Source organism: Opisthocomus hoazin, chromosome 4 (genome assembly GCF_030867145.1).
Source record: "Opisthocomus hoazin isolate bOpiHoa1 chromosome 4, bOpiHoa1.hap1, whole genome shotgun sequence".
Classification (NCBI taxonomy): domain Eukaryota; kingdom Metazoa; phylum Chordata; class Aves; order Opisthocomiformes; family Opisthocomidae; genus Opisthocomus; species Opisthocomus hoazin.
In genome coordinates this window covers 63,833,914-63,853,342 of record NC_134417.1, presented here as the reverse complement: position 1 = coordinate 63,853,342, position 19,429 = coordinate 63,833,914, and the positions used below count along the sequence as shown (strand labels likewise).

The 19,429-nt window shown below is 40.3% G+C and overlaps 1 protein-coding gene across 1 annotated transcript in view; it reads right to left on the bottom strand.

Moving 5' to 3' along the window:
- Nucleotides 1-19,429, bottom strand: part of THSD7A (thrombospondin type 1 domain containing 7A) — a 314,907-nt gene that overhangs the window by 125,389 nt on the left and 170,089 nt on the right. Inside the window, exon 4 of the mRNA XM_075419258.1 lies at nt 12,831-13,662. Coding sequence (XP_075275373.1) covers nt 12,831-13,662 — 832 coding nt within the window. The remainder of the gene's footprint in view (nt 1-12,830; nt 13,663-19,429) is intronic.

Sequence of the window (19,429 nt, the reverse complement as noted above, 5' to 3'; positions counted from 1 at the left end):
TGGATTCAAAGGCTGTTCAAGATTAATTCTGAGGACACTCCCAAAATATCTGCACATTATTATATCTGGACAATCTATAAGTTAATGGAAATATGAGTCCACATATCCAACGCATTAAGAAGACATCATTCTGAAGATCAGTTTGGTCCTTTTCCCAATACAGCTGCTCTTCATGTTGAAATGTAACAGAGCTCCAATTTAAATCTAAAATTGTACAGTGGAGAACGTGTCCTTTACAATAAACACAATTCATTCACCCAGTGCTGATATTTAACAAGAAACACTGTTTACTGTTTTTATCTATAATACAAAGTAATAGAGCCCAACTGATGTTACTGCAAGCCAAATTGTCTTCAATAGTTTTTGTCTGCGCTATGTTGCCATATTTTCTCTATTCCTTCACTATTATCAACATTCAGTTTTGATTTTCTTTAACGAAATATTCATAGCTATTATTCCTTATTTTCATTCACTGTACACATTCTTCTGGAATTCTGATACATTTATTTTTTCCTCTAGTTAATCTCCCATTTGATTACATGCAGAGATTTCCATTGTCCTGAAATGAATAACATGGCTACAGTTCAGAAGTAAGACTGATGCCAACATAAACTTTTGGCACTCACGGGAAAGAAAAGCCATTGATTAGAGCTGGACTGAAAAGAACTTAAGTGGAATTTTACCTGTAAACTGAAAACTGTGATCATTCAAGCCTGGATCAGTATTCGAAGTAGCAGTGGATTATGTCCACAGGTTCTTTGCTCCTGTGGCTCTTCAAGTTCCCCGTAGGTGCACCTACAGGTCTGCCCAGGCTGCTCCAGGCCTGGCACGCCAACCTACCCTCAGCCCTGGTGTGGAAAGAAGACACTCCCACACCTTACCAGCCTCAAGAGAGCTCAGCACAGCAGGCATTATTAAGAGACACACAACAGACATTTACACAGTCAGACACCAGACAAAAAAACTAGGAAGAAGTGGTGTTCTTCCTCCCCTTGCCTTTCTCATACTACATAGTATCACGGGGATTAGATAACACATGCCCTTCATGATCAGGACTGTGGGGTCAGAACCTGTTCTGTCTGTTGAAGAGTTCAACCCCACCATCTTTGTGGAAGGAACTTTATCATTCTTATTGAAGAAGGCTATTCCATTTTCTTCAAAAAATACAAGTTATTCTTGTATTCCAAAGCAAAACCCCAAAACATAATTATATTATGTTATTGAACACCCAAGATTGAATGAATGAATCAAAAACTTCAGAGGAGTGAAGAGGACACAATCAAGAACTAGGCTAACTGCCTGGAAGAAACCCCTACTGAATACGACATGAGGAGGTTCAGCAGTTCAGCAGAGAAAGGGAGCTGCTTCTAAGGGTTTCAGATCAAAGCACAATCAACATGCTAAAGAAATACAGAATCTTTTAATAGGATTTCAAGTGGCTTCATCTAAATACTATGGAAGAAGAGCAAAGAGTATCTGGCAGATAAAAGAAAACACAGCAGGCTCCCTCAGAGCAGAATAATTTAACCATTTCCTGGCCGTGAATGCCCTGTGCACCATCAGGCATCTCCCACAACTAGCTGTACCATCAAGAACCATGAGATTCTCTCTTGAATACTTTCTGATCTTGTGAGGCACTGCATCACTGAATACCATTAACAAAATGGTTTTCCATCTTTCCCACTGGCCACAAGACGAAAACTGTTGACATAATAAGCCCATTTGACCAAAGAAACTTGTCTGCAGAAAGACTTGGAACAGTGACAAATTGCTTAGAGAACACCAAAACTAGATGTTAGTTTAGCGCTCAAAAACCAAAACTACACACACATACACAAATACACAGAAGAAGGCTTGTAGAAGCTGTATTTTTGACTGAAGGGCAAAATAAAGCTAGAGGAAGCTTTTGGAAAATAATCAGAAAGCAAATTTGTGATTCAAAAAAATCACAAAATCTCGTCCAAAACAAACCAACCACTAAGCTGGACAAACAGTGTCCTTGCAAGACATCCTACAGCCACGAATGAATATTGATCCAAATCCCAAAGAATCCTTAAAACAATAAAGAAATTAAAGCAGGATTTGAATACAACCATATTTTACTTTTCTCTGTAGAGAGACTCAGTAGATTGCTTAAACTTTGCTTAAATCTCAGTAGATTGCTAAAAGAAATGAGAGACCATAACAAACGATTTCCAAAGACTGCATCTGCTTCTCGTAACTGTAATCCCCCAGTGAAAGGGTAGAACATGTACCACACCACTCATTAGCATTACATCCCAGAAAAGCTCCGGATTACACTGCCAGGAAATCTGACCACCTGTGGGCAGTCCCACAGCCTAGATCCTCACACCCTCTAACACAACTACCACCTCGCAGAAATAATCTAGTGGAGTCAGAAGATCACAGAATCACAGAATGGTAGGGGTTGGAAGGGACCTCTGTGGGTCATCTAGTCCAATCCTCCTGCCGAAGCAGGGTCACCTACAGCAGGCTGCACAGGACCTTGTCCAGGCGGGTCCTGAATATCTCCAGAGAAGGAGACTCCACAACCTCCCTGGGCAGCCTGTTCCAGGGCTCCGTCACCCTCAGAGGGAAGAAATTCTTCCTCATGTTCAGATGGAACTTCCTGTGCCTCAGTTTGTGCCCATTGCCCCTTGTCCTGTCACTGGGCACCACTGAAAAGAGCTTGGCCCCATCCTCCTGACACCCACCCTTCAGATATTTGTAAGCATTTATAAGGTCCCCTCTCAGCCTTCTCTTCTTCAGGCTGAACAAGCCCAGTTCCCTCAGCCTCTCCTCATAGGAGATATATTTATATATATATAGATGTATAGATATATATATATATTTTTCAACCTCTGAAATACATATACACCCATGCATGTATGCAATTTTCTGTGGCGACCTTGAAGGATCACTCTACTGGTCAGGAGGCCTGAGGAAATTCAGTAATATCCATGCTAAATATTAATCCTTTGTGCTGAGATTAAATCCAGATCTTAATCTTGCATGTGTAGGGTCTCATCCTTGCTCTTTATCTGACCACCATGGAACCTTAAAAGATGCTCTGTACAAGTAATTGGGATTTAGGAGTTAACATACAGAGACAAGAATCAAGCACAGTGTCCCAATATATTGCAGCAAGCAATTTATCTTCTAAGCAATGTTCTCCTCAGAGTTCATAGAGCCTGTTGGATGCACTAACCTCTAAGCAAAAGAATTAAATTACCTCTATACCATTCTTGGACCAAAAGTATAGCTGGATTTTGAAAGAGATTATGACAAGTTCTTTGGTATAAAGAAAAAATTAGTTTATTTTCTTTTAAATAAAATTACATGAAAAAATAATTCTTTTCAATGAGAAGGTACTAGACAGCATGGATAGTAGAGAGGTGATTTAAATCCGGAGTTCAGATAAACCCCATGAGTTACTCTGAAAATATAAAATATAATTTGTAAAATCTAGTCATCCTTGACAGTTTCAGTTTATGCTTGGTACACACTTATTTGTCTAAAGAAGTTTGTGAAAATATAGTGCTTGTATTTTTTCCTAGTGGCAAATGTAATGAGCATCCCTCATGACATAGCCTTGATTCATTTTCCCTACAGCTGCACAGTTCAGTATTAGTCATATTGCACATTGTTCTGAGAAACTGTTAGTACCTCACAGTACAATGGACTGTTATAATCACACAAACAATGAGACCACTTTTATTCATTTACAATTCAAGTACTGTACACCAAAGTGCTTTTCACAAGACTACTTTCCCATGATCCTTTCACAACTTTAATTAATTCTGCCAACAAAGATGCACAGCCAAAACAGTTCTGAAAAAAACAAAACCACTCAGGCTTTCTACATTACAGGAGAAAAGAAAACAGAGACCACAACTACTCTGTCAAAGAAAAATATATCGACTACTACAGGCAAAGCAACAAGAAGTTCTACTACACCCAAACAAGTGGCAACAACAGCTGCTGTGGGGATGTTGTAGATACCATGAATGTCCGAGAAGACAAGAAAGCAGAAGTGTTTAGGGAGAGGTACTATCTTTCACAATCCAGTGATACAGCGTATGCACATCCCATGCTATAGATAATTTCAGAATTGGTAGAACAGGTTATTTGGGAATAGTCTACATAGATGACTTATTAAAGCTTTCAGGGGAGGGGGGGGGGATTTCCCTTCGTCCGCGGGAATTTCTGTTACATGGCACTAATCAGCATTTACTTTGACCCTAACTAACAGTTCGATTCATGGAGTTATCGGCAAAGAAAATATAAATGCAATGTCAAACTTTGTGAATAAAAATATACAATATTGAAGTTAAAATAAAAAAAATACTAAAAATCATATTACTAATATTAGTTGCTTTTTAGATTTGTTCCCTGTATTGATGCTTAGCTTTGATAATATCACTGGTTTCATTTCAGTCTCCAACACATGGAAAAAAGTGATCAATATAAGGAGGTAGGCTGGACATTCTATTTTCAGTGGGACCACTGAAAGTTAGCATTGAAATACCCAACTCTGCCATTCTGGGGATCTGCAAGTGAAGCAGAACTCTGTGCCTTCCCACTCTGTGCAGTCCTCCACCCCTTGGGGGACAGCATCTCCCAGGAGGATGCTCAGCTCTCATGCTGTACCATGACTTCACAAAGCCTATTGAGAAAACAGGGGCATACTCTATGTCCCAGACCATGCTTAGCAGTCACGTAACAGAAAGAGTAAAATATCTCTAAACAAATAATACTTTCTAGTTTGTTCCTTAGGGGACTATTTACAGACTATGATCTGATCTCAATATAAAGATGTCCAAAATCTAGAAAAATATTGCTTGATTCATATTCTGAAATCTATTTACTTAGGCATATTGAAGTCAATTAACGTAAAAATTCTCTGACAATGAGGCAGAAAAGATACATAAAAGTACAGTGTAGGAAAAGAATTTTCATTAAAGATCTCAGTGCCTAATTACATTTACCACTGCGCACCTTAATCTTTTACTAAATTAAGGCTAGAAATTCAACACAGCATTCATTTGTAGAATGCATTCACACATTCATAGGATTTATGGCCACAAGGGATTATCAGAACATGTAGTTTGACCCTCATTACATTACAAGCTGTTATATTTTGCTAAGACCAATTACATGGATTTGAATAAAAAATATATTCTAGAAAGGTATCCAGTCTTGATGCTTTGCACAACAATATATGAATGTCATACATCTGAATGACTGTTCACTATATGAAAAGAGTTAAAATATGGTGTTGAGAAAGAAATGGTTCATTGCCGTTGTTTCAATTATTCAGTACAGTGTGTAAGTTTCCATCTTAAATCTAGATTTTTGGCATGGTATGTCAAATGCATAGCAATACTGACAAATCACTGTCAAAACAGCAGCCTCAGAAAGATGATGGAGCAGGTAGTTACAATAGAAAGGAACACCCAGTGAATAGTAATATGCATATCCACAGAAACCACTGTCTCCATCAAAATCACATTAAAAATCTACAGGATGCTTCTGACCTTCAAATTCATGGAAATTCTAAAAGCACAGTGGAAAATGGTAGCAAAGCAATATGTTTGCATCCTGTTTCTCTAATAATATTCTACATTCTTATTACCCCAATGCATCTGACAATTACCTTGCACTTTTCAGTTATGAGTAGTTTTTCCTTCCAAGACGACTGTCTTCTTCCCTGTTCTCCATTTGTTAACAGCATGTGCTCTGAGTAATTCCAAGTTAATTTCTCAAGACTGTATATAGCTCATTATACAAATACGTGATATTTACAGCTGTTCTGTTACTGAACCACTTAAGGCTTCTAAACCCTTACAGTGTGGTGAGCCTGGAAGCTTCCTCTACAAAAATGGCTGTAGATACTTTCATCATTGAACAAACTAAAGGTTTCTTATGCTCCTTCATCTCTACAACCTGTCTCCTCTGCATTGGTATTCCCTCACCTTCCCACAGCCTGTGTCCTTGAAGCTACTCCACTTCAGCCACTATGGCCTTCACACATACCACCCTTTCTGCCTGTTGCCTCATGGAGCAGCTCAGAGTAGTACAGAGCATCTTCTAAGACTCTTTTTTTTTTTAATCTTCCTCCTTCACACAGTCTATAACTCAAAAGCAGAGCAAAAGTCCCTAAAGCTGATGGAGGCATTTGTTGAGTGATTTGGAACGTGAGCAACTGGATTAGGAGGTTTCAGGAACTGGAAAGGCAAAAAAAAGTAAAGTGCCATCCTAGAGGAGCAGATTCTCTCTCTTTTTCTGCCATTACTCAGAAGCCCATCAGCCTAAATACTCAGCTGGTCATTCTCCCAATTCCTCAGTCCCCGGGTATCCAGTTTAAGACTTGAGGCCAGTAGTTAATATAGTGGCTGTGCTTTAAGCAGATAGAGCTCTACAGGAAGCAAGATGAAAAATCAGGCATAACATACCCTCAAACCAGAACCCCCAAATTAGCAAGACAAGTCAATAATTTTGGCCCTACTGTCATCTCTCATGTCTCAACTATCATATTAGACTAAATAAAAGGTCAAACTCTCCTAGTAAAGTGCTGCAGTAAGACCATTATGGAAACGTACAAGAGAGTTTAATTCATTACAAGGTGTGGATATAGTTTGATAGCTATTGCATGAATGCACAGAATCGGTGAGGAGGATGAAAAGAAATAACAAATAATTACTTTCTGAGAAGGACAGAGTTCATCAAGGGGAAATCATGCCTGACCAATCTGATAGCTCTCTACGATGACATGACTGGCTGGGTAGATGAAGGGAGAGCCGTGGATGTTGTCTACCTTGACTTCAGCAAGGCTTTCGACACAGTCTCCCATGATATCCTCCTAGGGAAGCTCAGGAAGTGTGGGCTGGATGAGTGGTCGGTGAAGTGGATAGAGAACTGGCTGAATGGCACAACTCAGAGGGTTGTCATCAGCGGCGCTGAGTCTAGTTGGAGACCGGTAACTAGTGGTGTCCCTCAGGGGTCAGTACTGGGCCCAGTCTTGTTTAACTTCTTCATCAATGACCTGGATGAAGAGTTAGAATGTACCCTCAGCAAGTTTGCTGATGACACCAAACTGGGAGGTGTGGTAGATACACCAGAAGGCTGTGCTGCCATTCAGCGTGACCTGGACAGGCTGGAAAGTTGGGCAGAGAGGAACCTGATGAGGTTCAACAAAGGCAAATGCAGGGTCCTGCACCTGGGGAGGAACAACCCCATGCATCAGTACAGGCTTGGGGTGGACCTGCTGGAGAGCAGCTCTGCGGAGAGGGACCTGGGTGTCCTGGTGGACGATAGGTTAACTGTGAGCCAGCAGTGTGCCCTGGCTGCCAAGAATGCCAATGGGATCCTGGGGTGCATCAAGAAGAGTGTGGCCAGCAGGACGAGGGAAGTTCTCCTTCCCCTCTACACTGCCCTAGTGAGGCCTCATCTGGAGTACTCTGTCCAGTTCTGGCCTCCCCAGTTCAAGAAAGATGAGAAGCTACTGGAGAGAGTCCAGCGGAGGGCTACAAGGATGGTGAGGGGACTGGAACATCTCCCCTACGAGGAGAGGCTGAGGGAGCTGGGCTTGTTCAGCCTGAAGAAGAGAAGGCTGAGAGGGGACCTTATAAATGCTTACAAATATCTGAAGGGTGGGTGTCAGGAGGATGGGGCCAAGCTCTTTTCAGTGGTGCCCAGTGACAGGACAAGGGGCAATGGGCACAAACTGAGGCACAGGAAGTTCCGTCTGAACATGAGGAAGAACTTCTTCCCTCTGAGGGTGACGGAGCCCTGGAACAGGCTGCCCAGGGAGGTTGTGGAGTCTGCTTCTCTGGAGATATTTAAGACCCACCTGGACAAGGTCCTGTGCAGCCTGCTGTAGGTGACCCTGCTTCGGCAGGAGGGTTGGACTAGATGACCCACAGAGGTCCCTTCCAACCCCTACTATTCTGTGATTCTGTGAAACAAATGAAGCGTGATCATACAATCAAACGCATAAAGGGGCTAAACCAATCTGCCCAGGAACTGGTCAGCGTTTCTTAGATTTTGGATGCTTTTCTTTCCCACCATTGTGCTCCATGCTGTTATTGCATAAGGTTATTGCCCAACAAAGAAATAAAAGCCCTGAATATATCTAAAATGTTACTGTTGTTTCTCGAATTCTCACTTCAAGTCATCAATAATGTTCAGCTTCACAAACAAGTTTTGCCACAGAGGTGCTGCCAAGGGAATATGAACCAGTTCTGGGGACTGCAGCCAGAGAGCTGGTGGGGACCGTTTCCTACTTGGTCTCCTCCATTTCTCCCCTCGTTCAGACAGGGGTGTTTTGGTCCCAGCTTAAGCAACACAAACAAGCCATACCCAAATTATGGAGGAGGAGAAAGGAAATCATGCAGAATTTCCTTGGATTTTTTTTTTTTTAATAGACAGTGATATCCTTGCAGAACTGCTTTAACCACAGCCCCCTTCTCAGTCATTTGAGCTAAGTGATTCTTAGCAGTTGCAGGCTGTCCCCATGCCTGTGGACCAACTGCTACAGGGGAACATGCTGCGCTTTGTCAGTGAATTTCAAAATTTGTGCTGAAATGCAGAAACGCTCTCGTGAGACCACACCTGGAGTACTGCGTCCAGCTCTGGAGCCCCCAACATAGGAAGGACGCGGATGTGTTGGAGCAGGTCCAGAGGAGGGCCACGAAGATGATCAGAGGGCTGGAGCACCTCTTCCATAAGGACAGGCTGAGGGAGTTGGGGCTGTTCAGCCTGGAGAAGAGAAGGTTCCAGGGTGACATTACAGCAGCCTCCCAGCACCTGAAGGGGGACTACTGGAAGGATGGAGAGAGGCTTTTCACAAGGGTGTGTAGTGAGAGGACAAGGGGGATGGCTGTAAACTAAAAGAGGGCAGATTTAGATTAGATATTGGGAAGAAACTCTTCACCATGAGGGTGGTGAAACACTGGAACAGGTTGCCCAGAGAAGCTGTGGATGCCCTCTCCCTGGAAGAGTTCAAGGCCAGGTTGGATGGAGCTCTGAGAAACCTGGTCTAGTGGAAGATGTCCCTGCTCATGGCAGGGGGATTGGAACCAGATGATCTTTGAGGTCCCTTCCAACCCTTACCACTCTATGATTCTATGAAACATACAGGCCAAGATACTCTAGTTCCGTTCCATGTTCTTACGGTTATAAATGCCTGTGCTCATAAGCTGCTCCAGTCCTTCCAAATATCAAATTCCTTCCCCAACCCAACGAGTTCTCAACAGAGCATCCCATTAAAACTGTTGTATGAATTAAACACTGCTAAAACAAACTAATTTTTCTTAGATTTGTATGAAAACAGCCAAAACATTTTTGCTAAAGTTTCCCCCAAAAGTCTGCTCAGGAAGACAATTATGAGAAAATATTTGAGACCCAATGGTAGCAATTTGGCAAAGTAGAAGAAAGCAAACCCACACTATATATTACAACAGAAAATGATACACTTAACATGGGGCACAATCACCGCAACTTGTAATAGTGCAAACAGACTTGTAACTCAAAATGAACTTTTACACACATTTTACATTTCTCTACACTGACAGTTTTTTGTCTAATGGATGTCTGTGGGACCTCTGGCAAACTCCACTTTCACATAAAAAAAGTGCAAACATTTCAGAAGATTAGTATTGCCCTCTACACTAACAGCAACACTGTCCAGGTTTTGTTGCTATCCAGAGCAGTCATTTTATAAGTCACCTTAAATTATTAATTTCTTTCTTCATCTACATTTCTCTTTTTAAAATATTCTCAGTGCACCAAAATTTCAAACTGAGGCAAACATAAAGCAAATACAGGCCGTGTAACACGTACTTTATTGTAGAGCGAGCAACACAAACCCCAATACTTCATCCTTCACAGGAGGCTATATATTGTTCACTTGGTAATAAAGTGTATAAATTACACTTTGATTTTCTTGTTTCAATTCTCTTTACCATGCCTGGTGTGCTGATGCGTTGAGAGAATTTGCTTTTTTGAAGTTTTGCTGACAGCGTTACAGAACCATTTTCTCTGGAGCACCTTTCTCAAACTTGTTTTTTGAAACCCTTTTTATACTACACCAATTTTGCTACCTCTGCAAAAAAATATTACTTGCCTGAGGGTTTTTCTTCTTCTTTCAGTCATGCTGCCAGGGGGGCTGATTGTTTCTAATTGCTGAAGTCAAAACTCCCTGAAAATGGACTATTCAAGCTGAAGAGCATTTCACATGAGCACGGCAGGTTTTCCAGTCACCTTATTTGTCTATATTATTTACTAACACAGTTACTAAGTGATGGAGATTATAAAATCATTTAAGCTGGCTGCATTGACAGCCTGGGCAGAAAAATAATTCTATTGCTTGAGATTCCAGAATGCCAATCATAGAATAAAGCATCTGACCATTTAGTGAAGAGTATGGCGTAAATAAAACAAATGGATAGAAATGACATACATAGACAGGTCTCTAAAAGCTAAGTTATCAGTGCAGGAATTTCTCACATGAGTCATTTAACCAAATTTTCTTGTTTTCACTATGCAAGTGGAAAAAAAGATTCTGTCTTAAACTTGATGGGAAGACTATTGGAAATCCTTTGTGCATTTACAACATTAAACTGTATCCATTGGACATCTAAATGTCCACTTCATCATTTGTATCATTTTCTCCCCTGTGAAGAATCGCTCCTCTACGTTCTATTATCTATAATTTCATTGCATCAGGCAAGAAAGTTTCATCCGTTTCTCTGCTACAGCCTGAAACGTGCATATATAGTACAATACAGAGGTATCTGAAATTAAGATAGGGTTACTGATCTGAGTGAATTCAAGACTGAGTGTAAATACGATGACTAAAGTATGCTGTTGACTTCCAATTATACTTTTACTTTCCTTTACCGTTTATCATAGCCTCAGCACACGAATGTTTCCCTGCACCACATCTTTTTTTTTTATTACGGTAGCTCTGAATTTTTTGTTTAACCTTATAAAAACCTGGGACTTTCAAACAGTGCGGCTGGCTGCTATCTGCTAGCAACTGATAGGCTTAATAAATTATTCCCTGTATTTAAAGCGTAATGATGTTTCTGGGCTAGGCACGGTGTGGGCTGCATGATGCGAGGCTGGAAAAGGAAGGGGTAAAGGCAACCTCTTCGTGCACTAGCACTGAGCCAGTGCTGCAGCAAACACCTGGGACTGCCTGGGCAAGCTGCTTTTGAGATTCCTTGTGCAGACATTCATCCAAGTGTAGGTCAAAATCTGAAAGAACCATAGAAAACCACGGCTAGAAGAGACTGCAAAAAACAATGCAGTAAGCACCTCTTCCCTAATCAAGGATTATTTGAGGTGTGTCACATGCTATTCTTATAAATCTTCAAAGGTGGAGGGGCCACACGTTCTCCAGGTAAACTTTTCCAGAGCGTCACTATTCCCAGTATTGAGAAGTCCGACTTCATTCAGCACTGATGTGATTAGCCTATTATTGCTTTTTCTATACATCCATAATATATAGCTCATTCCATTCTTTCTGTGATAGGTTTTTACATACTACTAGGCACTTCACATCTTCACTCGTATGTCCCTTCCAACTAAACGACCCAGTTTCAGTTCTTCCCATAAGTCAGGGACGTCTTATCATTTTCTTTTTTTACTGCTGGAGACTCTCTTGAAAGGAAATATACTTGAAAAATGTTTACTACACTTGAAAAACTATAATATATAGTTTCTGACAGAAAAAGATGAAGTGATTACAAGTCCTGTGATAGAATGTTTAACTGGCACAACAAAATCTCCAATGTACAATACCCTGAAAAAAGTTCATAAACACTAACCTAGCAGCAATGGATGTCAGCCTCATTCAGCAAGATATCTTAGTCATTTCACAGTTGAAGTAAAATTGATTAATCATGCATTGAACTAGAGGGAAAGAAATAGAAAGAATCACATCAAAGACAGAAAAAGGTAAACTAGACTGAAAGAAGGTTTTTGAGTTGGACAAAAACATTCTGGGGGATAAGAAGGAAAAAACACAAGCTAGCAAGAGAACACCACGTGAAACAAGTAAGTGGAAGATAATACAGTTTCAGAAAAGTATGCAGAAGCCTATGGAAAGAGTTATCAAAATACCTGTGACTGCCAAAACTCTTGAAAAATAAAATAAAAAATAAATAAATAAAAATATCAGGATAAAACCAGACAGACAGGATAAAGGCACAGATGACGAAGAACAAGGGGAAGTACATGGAAGAAACAAAGAGGTTTCACAATTTCCCTTTCAGGAATTTTGCCACAGGAGTCAAGAACAAACATTTCATGCTTTTCTATTTCAAAACAAAAGGTACTGGAAAGAATAGATACTGCCTTCTGCTGCAGTATCTCTCTGTTTTCTGCTTCTGCTGTGAGTCTGACCCAACCCAGTTTCCCGTTAGTCTCTGTGCCCAGAGCCTTAAAAGCAGTAACATTCCCTCTTCCAAACATGTGTGACCTGTTCGAGAGCAAAAAACCCGCCTGAACCCACGGAAACAGAGCAGACATTTGACAAATATCTCCAAGCTTTTGTCAAAATAGATTTCCCCCAAAGAGAGGCTAGGGAGTTAGCATAATTTAACGGTGCACATTTATGTGAGGGTTAGTATCATCACCAGCACAGTTTGCGTGTTTCGTGTCACAGAAACATCTGGAGTTTGATAAGGGATTTTCATATCGGAAATAGCGTATGGCCCATATTGAGATTCGGAATTGTGTAAAATAATACCAGTGTGTAATTATGCATGCTTTACTTTAAACAGAGAAAAATAAAGATGCGCAAATTAATAAATAGAGATTACCTCAGAGCAGCAGTTTTCCCATTTCTGTGAGTACATGTCACCTGCCTGGTTTGGAACCCAATTTGTATGTCCCAATATTTGTTCTCTTGTCTATTCTGTCTGTTTCGATTCCTCTTCTTCTTAATTAACTCACGAGCCTCAGGATCCCGAACAGCCTTTTCTCTGTCCTTTTCCTTGTCTTTGTTCTTCCCTCTTCTCCTTGCCTGCCTTATTTGTCTCGAATGGGGCACTGAGCATGCACTCCAGGGTCCCACGTTTAGGCTATACAGGCTTTCTTCAGCAGCGCACGGGCTAGACTGACAGATCTGGAACTCGGTGAGATTAGGACAAGCAGACCCACCGAACTGCGGTGGAGCCACAACGTGCCGAGTTCGATGCTGGAGCCCGTTGCCGCAGGTCTTGGAGCACTCCGACCAGGGGGCGAATTCGGCCACGATGCAGTCCTGCCGGCACGGGATGAGGCACGCCTGCTCCTGGCGGGGCTTCGGCTCAAAGTACTCGCAGATGACATCCTCAGCTGGCACCCCGTTGGACTTCTGGATACAGGTGATGTCCCTCGTCTGGATCCCTTCCTCCCCTCTGAGGCACTCCAGGGGCTTCTCATGGCTGCGGGAGAGGACGGGCCGGCACTGGTTCCAGTTGCCAATCTGCCAGTCGTACAGCTCCTTGTGCCAGTCGCAGACCCGGAAACAGCTCTGCTGGTTGTCCGGCCGCTCGGGTTGCTTGCAGTTCGTGGGCAACGTGGTCCAGCCCTCCACATGGGCGCACCACACCGCTCGCGTCTGGATGCCACCTGGACCGCATTCATCTCCCATGCATCTGCCCCACGGACCTGGAAAACAAGAGAATATGCTAACTTTGCACACGTAATTGTTTTTCTGCTGTGGTGCAAAACCAAACTCACAGAACCAGTTTTGTGTTTCCTACATATCTAAAAATTTATTTCTTGGAGAAACTCCAACTTGGAAAACACAAAACAAGTATGGAATTATTCTTCATCTCCTGTTTTTATGATTATAGATACGTTTCACCTTTTGTCCTAGACAAATTGAAAATTTAGGTTCAAGAACTTTAATCACATTAAAGGACTAAGAACTGAGCAATCACAAAGCCATCACATAATTTTGACTAGCAAGATAGAAGCCAAAGTCCTCCCCTCCACAGCATGAATCTGATCTTATCTCTCACCTAGATGAATGCTCTTTCCTGGAATGTTTTGATTTTTTCTTCGCATTTCTACTGCACTACTGTTTATACCCTGATGCCAATTAATATTACATTCTTTTTTCTTCCACGTTGTGTTAAATAATGAGAAAAACAACATATTATATTTTGAAAAATAGAGGTAATTTCAGGTAGGTCACTTCTATTCTTTCCTTTATCATAACTAAAATAAAAATTAAAAGCCAGTTAAGGAGTGTTTGTTCCACATAATCTATGACATGATTATACAGAATAAGTTCTTGAAGACACAGAAATATCAGCTGGGAACTCTCCAAAGGACAGAAGTTATTGCTTTTTTTAAATCTCTAAGGTCTATGGTAAATACTCAACATGTTGTTATAATTAGTGTCAACAAAAACAATATCCTTGAAAGCTGATATGGTTGCTTTTTATATGATTAAAAACTGTAATATTCACCCAGTCCAACTCACAAAATCTATGAATCAGAGGGTACAAAACCTGTATTTTTCAGGTTTTTTTAAGACACCCCCTCATATACACTGTCCATTGACTCTAGTATGAAAGAGGAAAAGAACAAGCAGTTCAGAAAAAGACCTGTAACCATTTCCCAAAGAAAAGATGTTTATCTGCAAACAGTTGATCGCATAGAAGACATTTTCTCTGACTGAGAAGTGCTCATGTTCCATGAAGAAACTGGGGCCAGGCCACGCGATCCTCATTCACCTGAATGACTCCAGTAACAAGAATATTTGTGTGAGTAAAGTTGTGGAAGATGCTGTGTTGAGCCTTTGTTATTTTCAAAGCAGGTTAACAGAATAATTCTGGAACTACACAAGAGTAGGTTAAACAAACTATTCGCAACACTTTCTTATTGAATGACTGGAAGGAATATGAAGCCACATCTTATTACTGATTCCCATGAGCTTTAAAACTCTCATTGACTTCAACACAGTTTTCAGGTGTTTGTCCAACATTAACTTCAGTAGCAGTTTGGGAATGGGCTGATGATAGGCCATAACACTTCGCCTGTGTTTCTCATTGCCTCTTTTTTAAGTGGACGCCACAGCCGAACTGTTTGTTTGTAGTTTTAAAATCCTAAGCATTAATACACCATAGTGATGCCATCTGGCAGAGACCAATTCAGCCCATGGAAACTCCTCCGTATTTTTCGCAGATTAAGTTTGAATTAGCGTTTCCAAGGTTTAGCTAGCTATCCAGAAAAATAAATGTATATTAAATACAAATACTTTTCAGTTTCCATTTCAGCAAGATTACCCTACTTTATCTCTAACCAGCCTTCCACATATGACATAATCGTTGTATTTAATTTAGGTGTATTTACACTGAGTTAGGAGATATCATTTCCTCAGAACACCACTTTGAACACCTGCCAACTTTAAAAGAATAAAGACAGCAGAAAATCTCTAACTAAAGCAGAGATACCAAAATAATCATGATTGAAATAAAGCTAAATTGTTCATCCTGCAAACTATAAAGTTCTGTCTTATCAGATCACTGTATCTTCTGTATACTTTATGTGTTCAGTGAAGAAATTCCTTTTCTTAAAGATCAGGTCTGTACTGTACTACAGATGAAAAATTTGCCCTTTTGGGATTCTACCAAACTTCCAATGATCAGTTATAGAACAAAACACATTGTACCTAAAAATTGTGCTTATCATCTAAGTATCTTCAGTCCAATTCATTGACATGTTTATACTAACGCAAATGATAAAAATATCAGCCTCAATGCGCTAAGGACTGTCTTTGGCAATGTAAATATGAAAAAAATCTGTATGTGACTGTGATAATTGGGCAAAAATAAGCTCTTTCCTAAGATTAGAAGAATATTGTTTTTAGAACTGGATCCAAAGTAATGATGAGGTGCACAGATAGGCTTATGCATTAAGTTGCATTGTTTTTTCTTTTGATGTGAAGGAGTGTGCAATTTTATAAAAGCATTGCCAGTGAGTACTAACAAACTACATTTACACGAAACTTTGAGCAACCTACTACTCAGCGCCTCTAGGTTCACGTAGTTGTTGACATAGAGCTATTAGTGATGTATCTGACCACCCTCCTTATCTACATTAAGTTGATTTTTAAGTTTAAATACAAAATAATCCGTTTAGAGTACAAGGCTAAAAGTACATCACAAGCTAAAATCTTCACTGTGCTGCACACTTCTTTATATGATTATAACAAAAGCAAGCCACAGCTTTGGGGCAGGGATCTGTTTAGGCTTTCTCCTTAGTGAGCCTCCTCAAAAGACTAAACTTGCCCAAAACAAATTTCATTTGCGCAGAAATCTAAAACTTGTGGAGGGGGGAGATATTAACGAAAGCAAGGTGAAAACAAAAGCAAGAAACAACAAAATAAATGAGTTATACACAATTCTTCCTCTGCTCACTAAGCCTCCGTGGTGTCTCTGTGCTTCCCTCCCATACAGCAATTTTCTGAGTGGCAGCAAACTCTGTCCTGTGTGCTCTGGCCTCTACAAATCCCTTCCCCTCTGCAGTTTGGCCACCTACTCCCCGCCATACCTCCACACTCTCTCAAATTTTCTCTGTTTTCTATGCTATCTCCTCCACCTTTGTAGATGGCTCCACCAACTACTTGTTCAACAAATGTAACACCTATCAGGAACAAAAAAGTATAACCAGTACCATTCTTCAAAACTAGCCACATTTCTCTTTGGGGTTATGGAAGATACAGGGGGGAAAAAAACCCAAAACCATAACACTTCCATACTCAGTGGTCCCTTAGAATAAGAGTTTCAACCTAACTTCCAATTAATTAATTTCACAAAACCTACGAATATCTCAGCAATCTCAACAGCTTTAACACAGTTGTCTCATTTGAGTGGAAGAAGAGGAATTGCCATTTTGTTACTTTCTTTAACTTTTAAGATTTTTTTTTTTTAAATTGATGTATTTCTAGCAACATGAACAGAAACTTCATTTCACCAAAAATATTCTGAGAAATAAAAAACCTTTTTTTTCTTTTGGAAACAGTTTCTGGCATCCACATTAACCAATATATCCATCAGTTTTCGGTTTCATGTTGCTTTGAAATCTTCAGTTAAATGATCCACATTTTCTTGTAGGATCACAAGTTAACCTCACTGTTAACCTCAAGCACGTGCCGAGGAACATTGTTGCCATATGTTCTTTATACAGACTCCACAAAAAGAGAGAGAGAAGCGCCTCTGCAATTCCCTTTACAGGTACCCATAGCTCTCTATCAATTATGAAAAAAGCCTACAATAATTTGCTTCTAACCTAAGTGGCCCCAAACACATTGCAAGCATCAAGGCCAGACATGGTTCTCATTTGAAAATAATCACAGAAAATAATGAAAATAAATATATCTGAACTGAGCAAAGGGGCTTTGTGACTTTGTCCAAACAACAAGAAATGCATCCCAAAGTAGTCCTAATCCACTGTTAATTTTTTTTCCTCATTGCCACAGATTGGAGAGAAAGCATCCCACACATGCTTACAGTATTTCTTTGCCCACTGATCAAGACACCACTGAAGATACATGATGAAAAAACAGTGAAAGTAGAGACTTTGAATCATTCTCAGAAGTATGAGAAAACCACGTACAGATCACCTGCAACATGCTTTTGATATCATATTATTATGGGCAGTACATTTATCAGAACATCTGTAAATGTGAAATTTGGGGATAAAATTAACCTTTCAGAAACTTGTGTAGCATAGGTATGCAACTCAACAATGAAAGAAACCAGCAGAACACATCGCAAAGGGTCTCATCCACCACCATCGCTTAAAGGCTGCAGGAGGTGGGGGGTAGCTGCTCTTCCACAAATCCTCAGAAAGTCTTTAGGAAAGCTGTCAAGCCTAATGAAGGCCTCATATGATGTTTTAATTTGCTCTTTATGAATATCCTTTAGGTTCTCTCTTTCCCACTGAAGCAGTGTTCACGCAGACATTCTGTTCTCCCTGCTGTGCACTGATCAAGTTACGCCTGGGCAACGGGATGTACGCGTGAGACCATTTTGCACCAGGGAAAAAAACCTGCTGCTGTGAATGCAGAGTAGTTTTTCTTAGGATTGTATTTTAAACATATTTAGATGAATGAGTCATAGTTTACTTGTAGTGATCATTTATCTGCTCTTTGTCTAATCAGTGTATTACAAATGGCAGTTACAGAAATAAAGAGGAAGCTTGCTTCTTTTTTGTTGTTGGGAGTTGTCACAGAAGTCTTGGAGAGTTTAAAATGTCATTTGTAATTCTTTGTCTTCTAAAGAGATTACTGCAATATACAACATTAAGATTCCCTCTAAGTTTCTGGAAGATTAACATTTATTTTCGTTAGGGAGCAGGAAAGTAAGTGAATTAATCATTACTGCAAGTTTATTCTGAAAATTCAGGGAGTGACCACAATGAAGTCAAAAAATCAAGACAAAAACCCCACTAAACCCCTGATAACTTTCCAGCTGAGAACAAAGTAAGCTATCGCAGTATTTAATATCTCATATATTAAAATTGTTTCAAGTATTAAAATTATCACTATTTGAAGAAAAAACTTATTTGAACTTTGATCCAGGGCAAATAAGCCTATGTGAAAATCCCTTGAGTTTTCCTCCATATACAAATACAAACAAAAAGACAAAGAAGCCCCCAACCATCCCCAGACATAAAACTTGAAATGTGTCTTAAAATTTTGAGCAAGACACCACTACTATTTTTAACAAATGAAGGTAGCACCACTGTTTTTATCTGAATTTTGCTGTACTGTCAGTGAGAACTGATTTTGACCTATTTTGTGTTACTGGTTTGGTGCCTGTAAGTAGCATTTACAGTTTAATGCCAGAGAGAGAAACTCGGACTGCACCAGACAATGAGCAGCTTAGTTTTCAGTATTTCAAGAGGATTGTATTTAAAGAGACTATTGAGAGACTGTTTAGCAGAAATCTATTTTTCCTAAGTTCAAAAACAAGCTAACCTTACCCAGTATTTGAGACCTCAAATTTCTTTGTATTATGAGCAGGTTGTGATGAGGGCCAAGAAGGTTAACTACGTGATAGAGAGCTGAGAGTCAGGAGGACACCACTATTACAAGGTACAGTTCGAGCCTAAGCAATAAATCTGCAGAGAGGTCAAAAAGACACAGATCAAGAAGTCTTTGAAGGACTCGGGAGATGACAGCGACTGCAAACTGCAGCTCCTGATAGTGGAGCCGGTCAAGGAACAGGACAAACAGCAGGCCTCTGAGAATATAACAGACTCGGAGCTGCCGCCAAAATCATCTGCAGATCCGCTTGGCTAAACTAAATTACAATAAGCATGTCTATAGCTTAGTACAGTACACCTTTCTTATCTATATTTGCTTTACACAGTTATGGGGGTAAAGCAAAAATAACTGCTGCCGCAACAGAGTATTTTT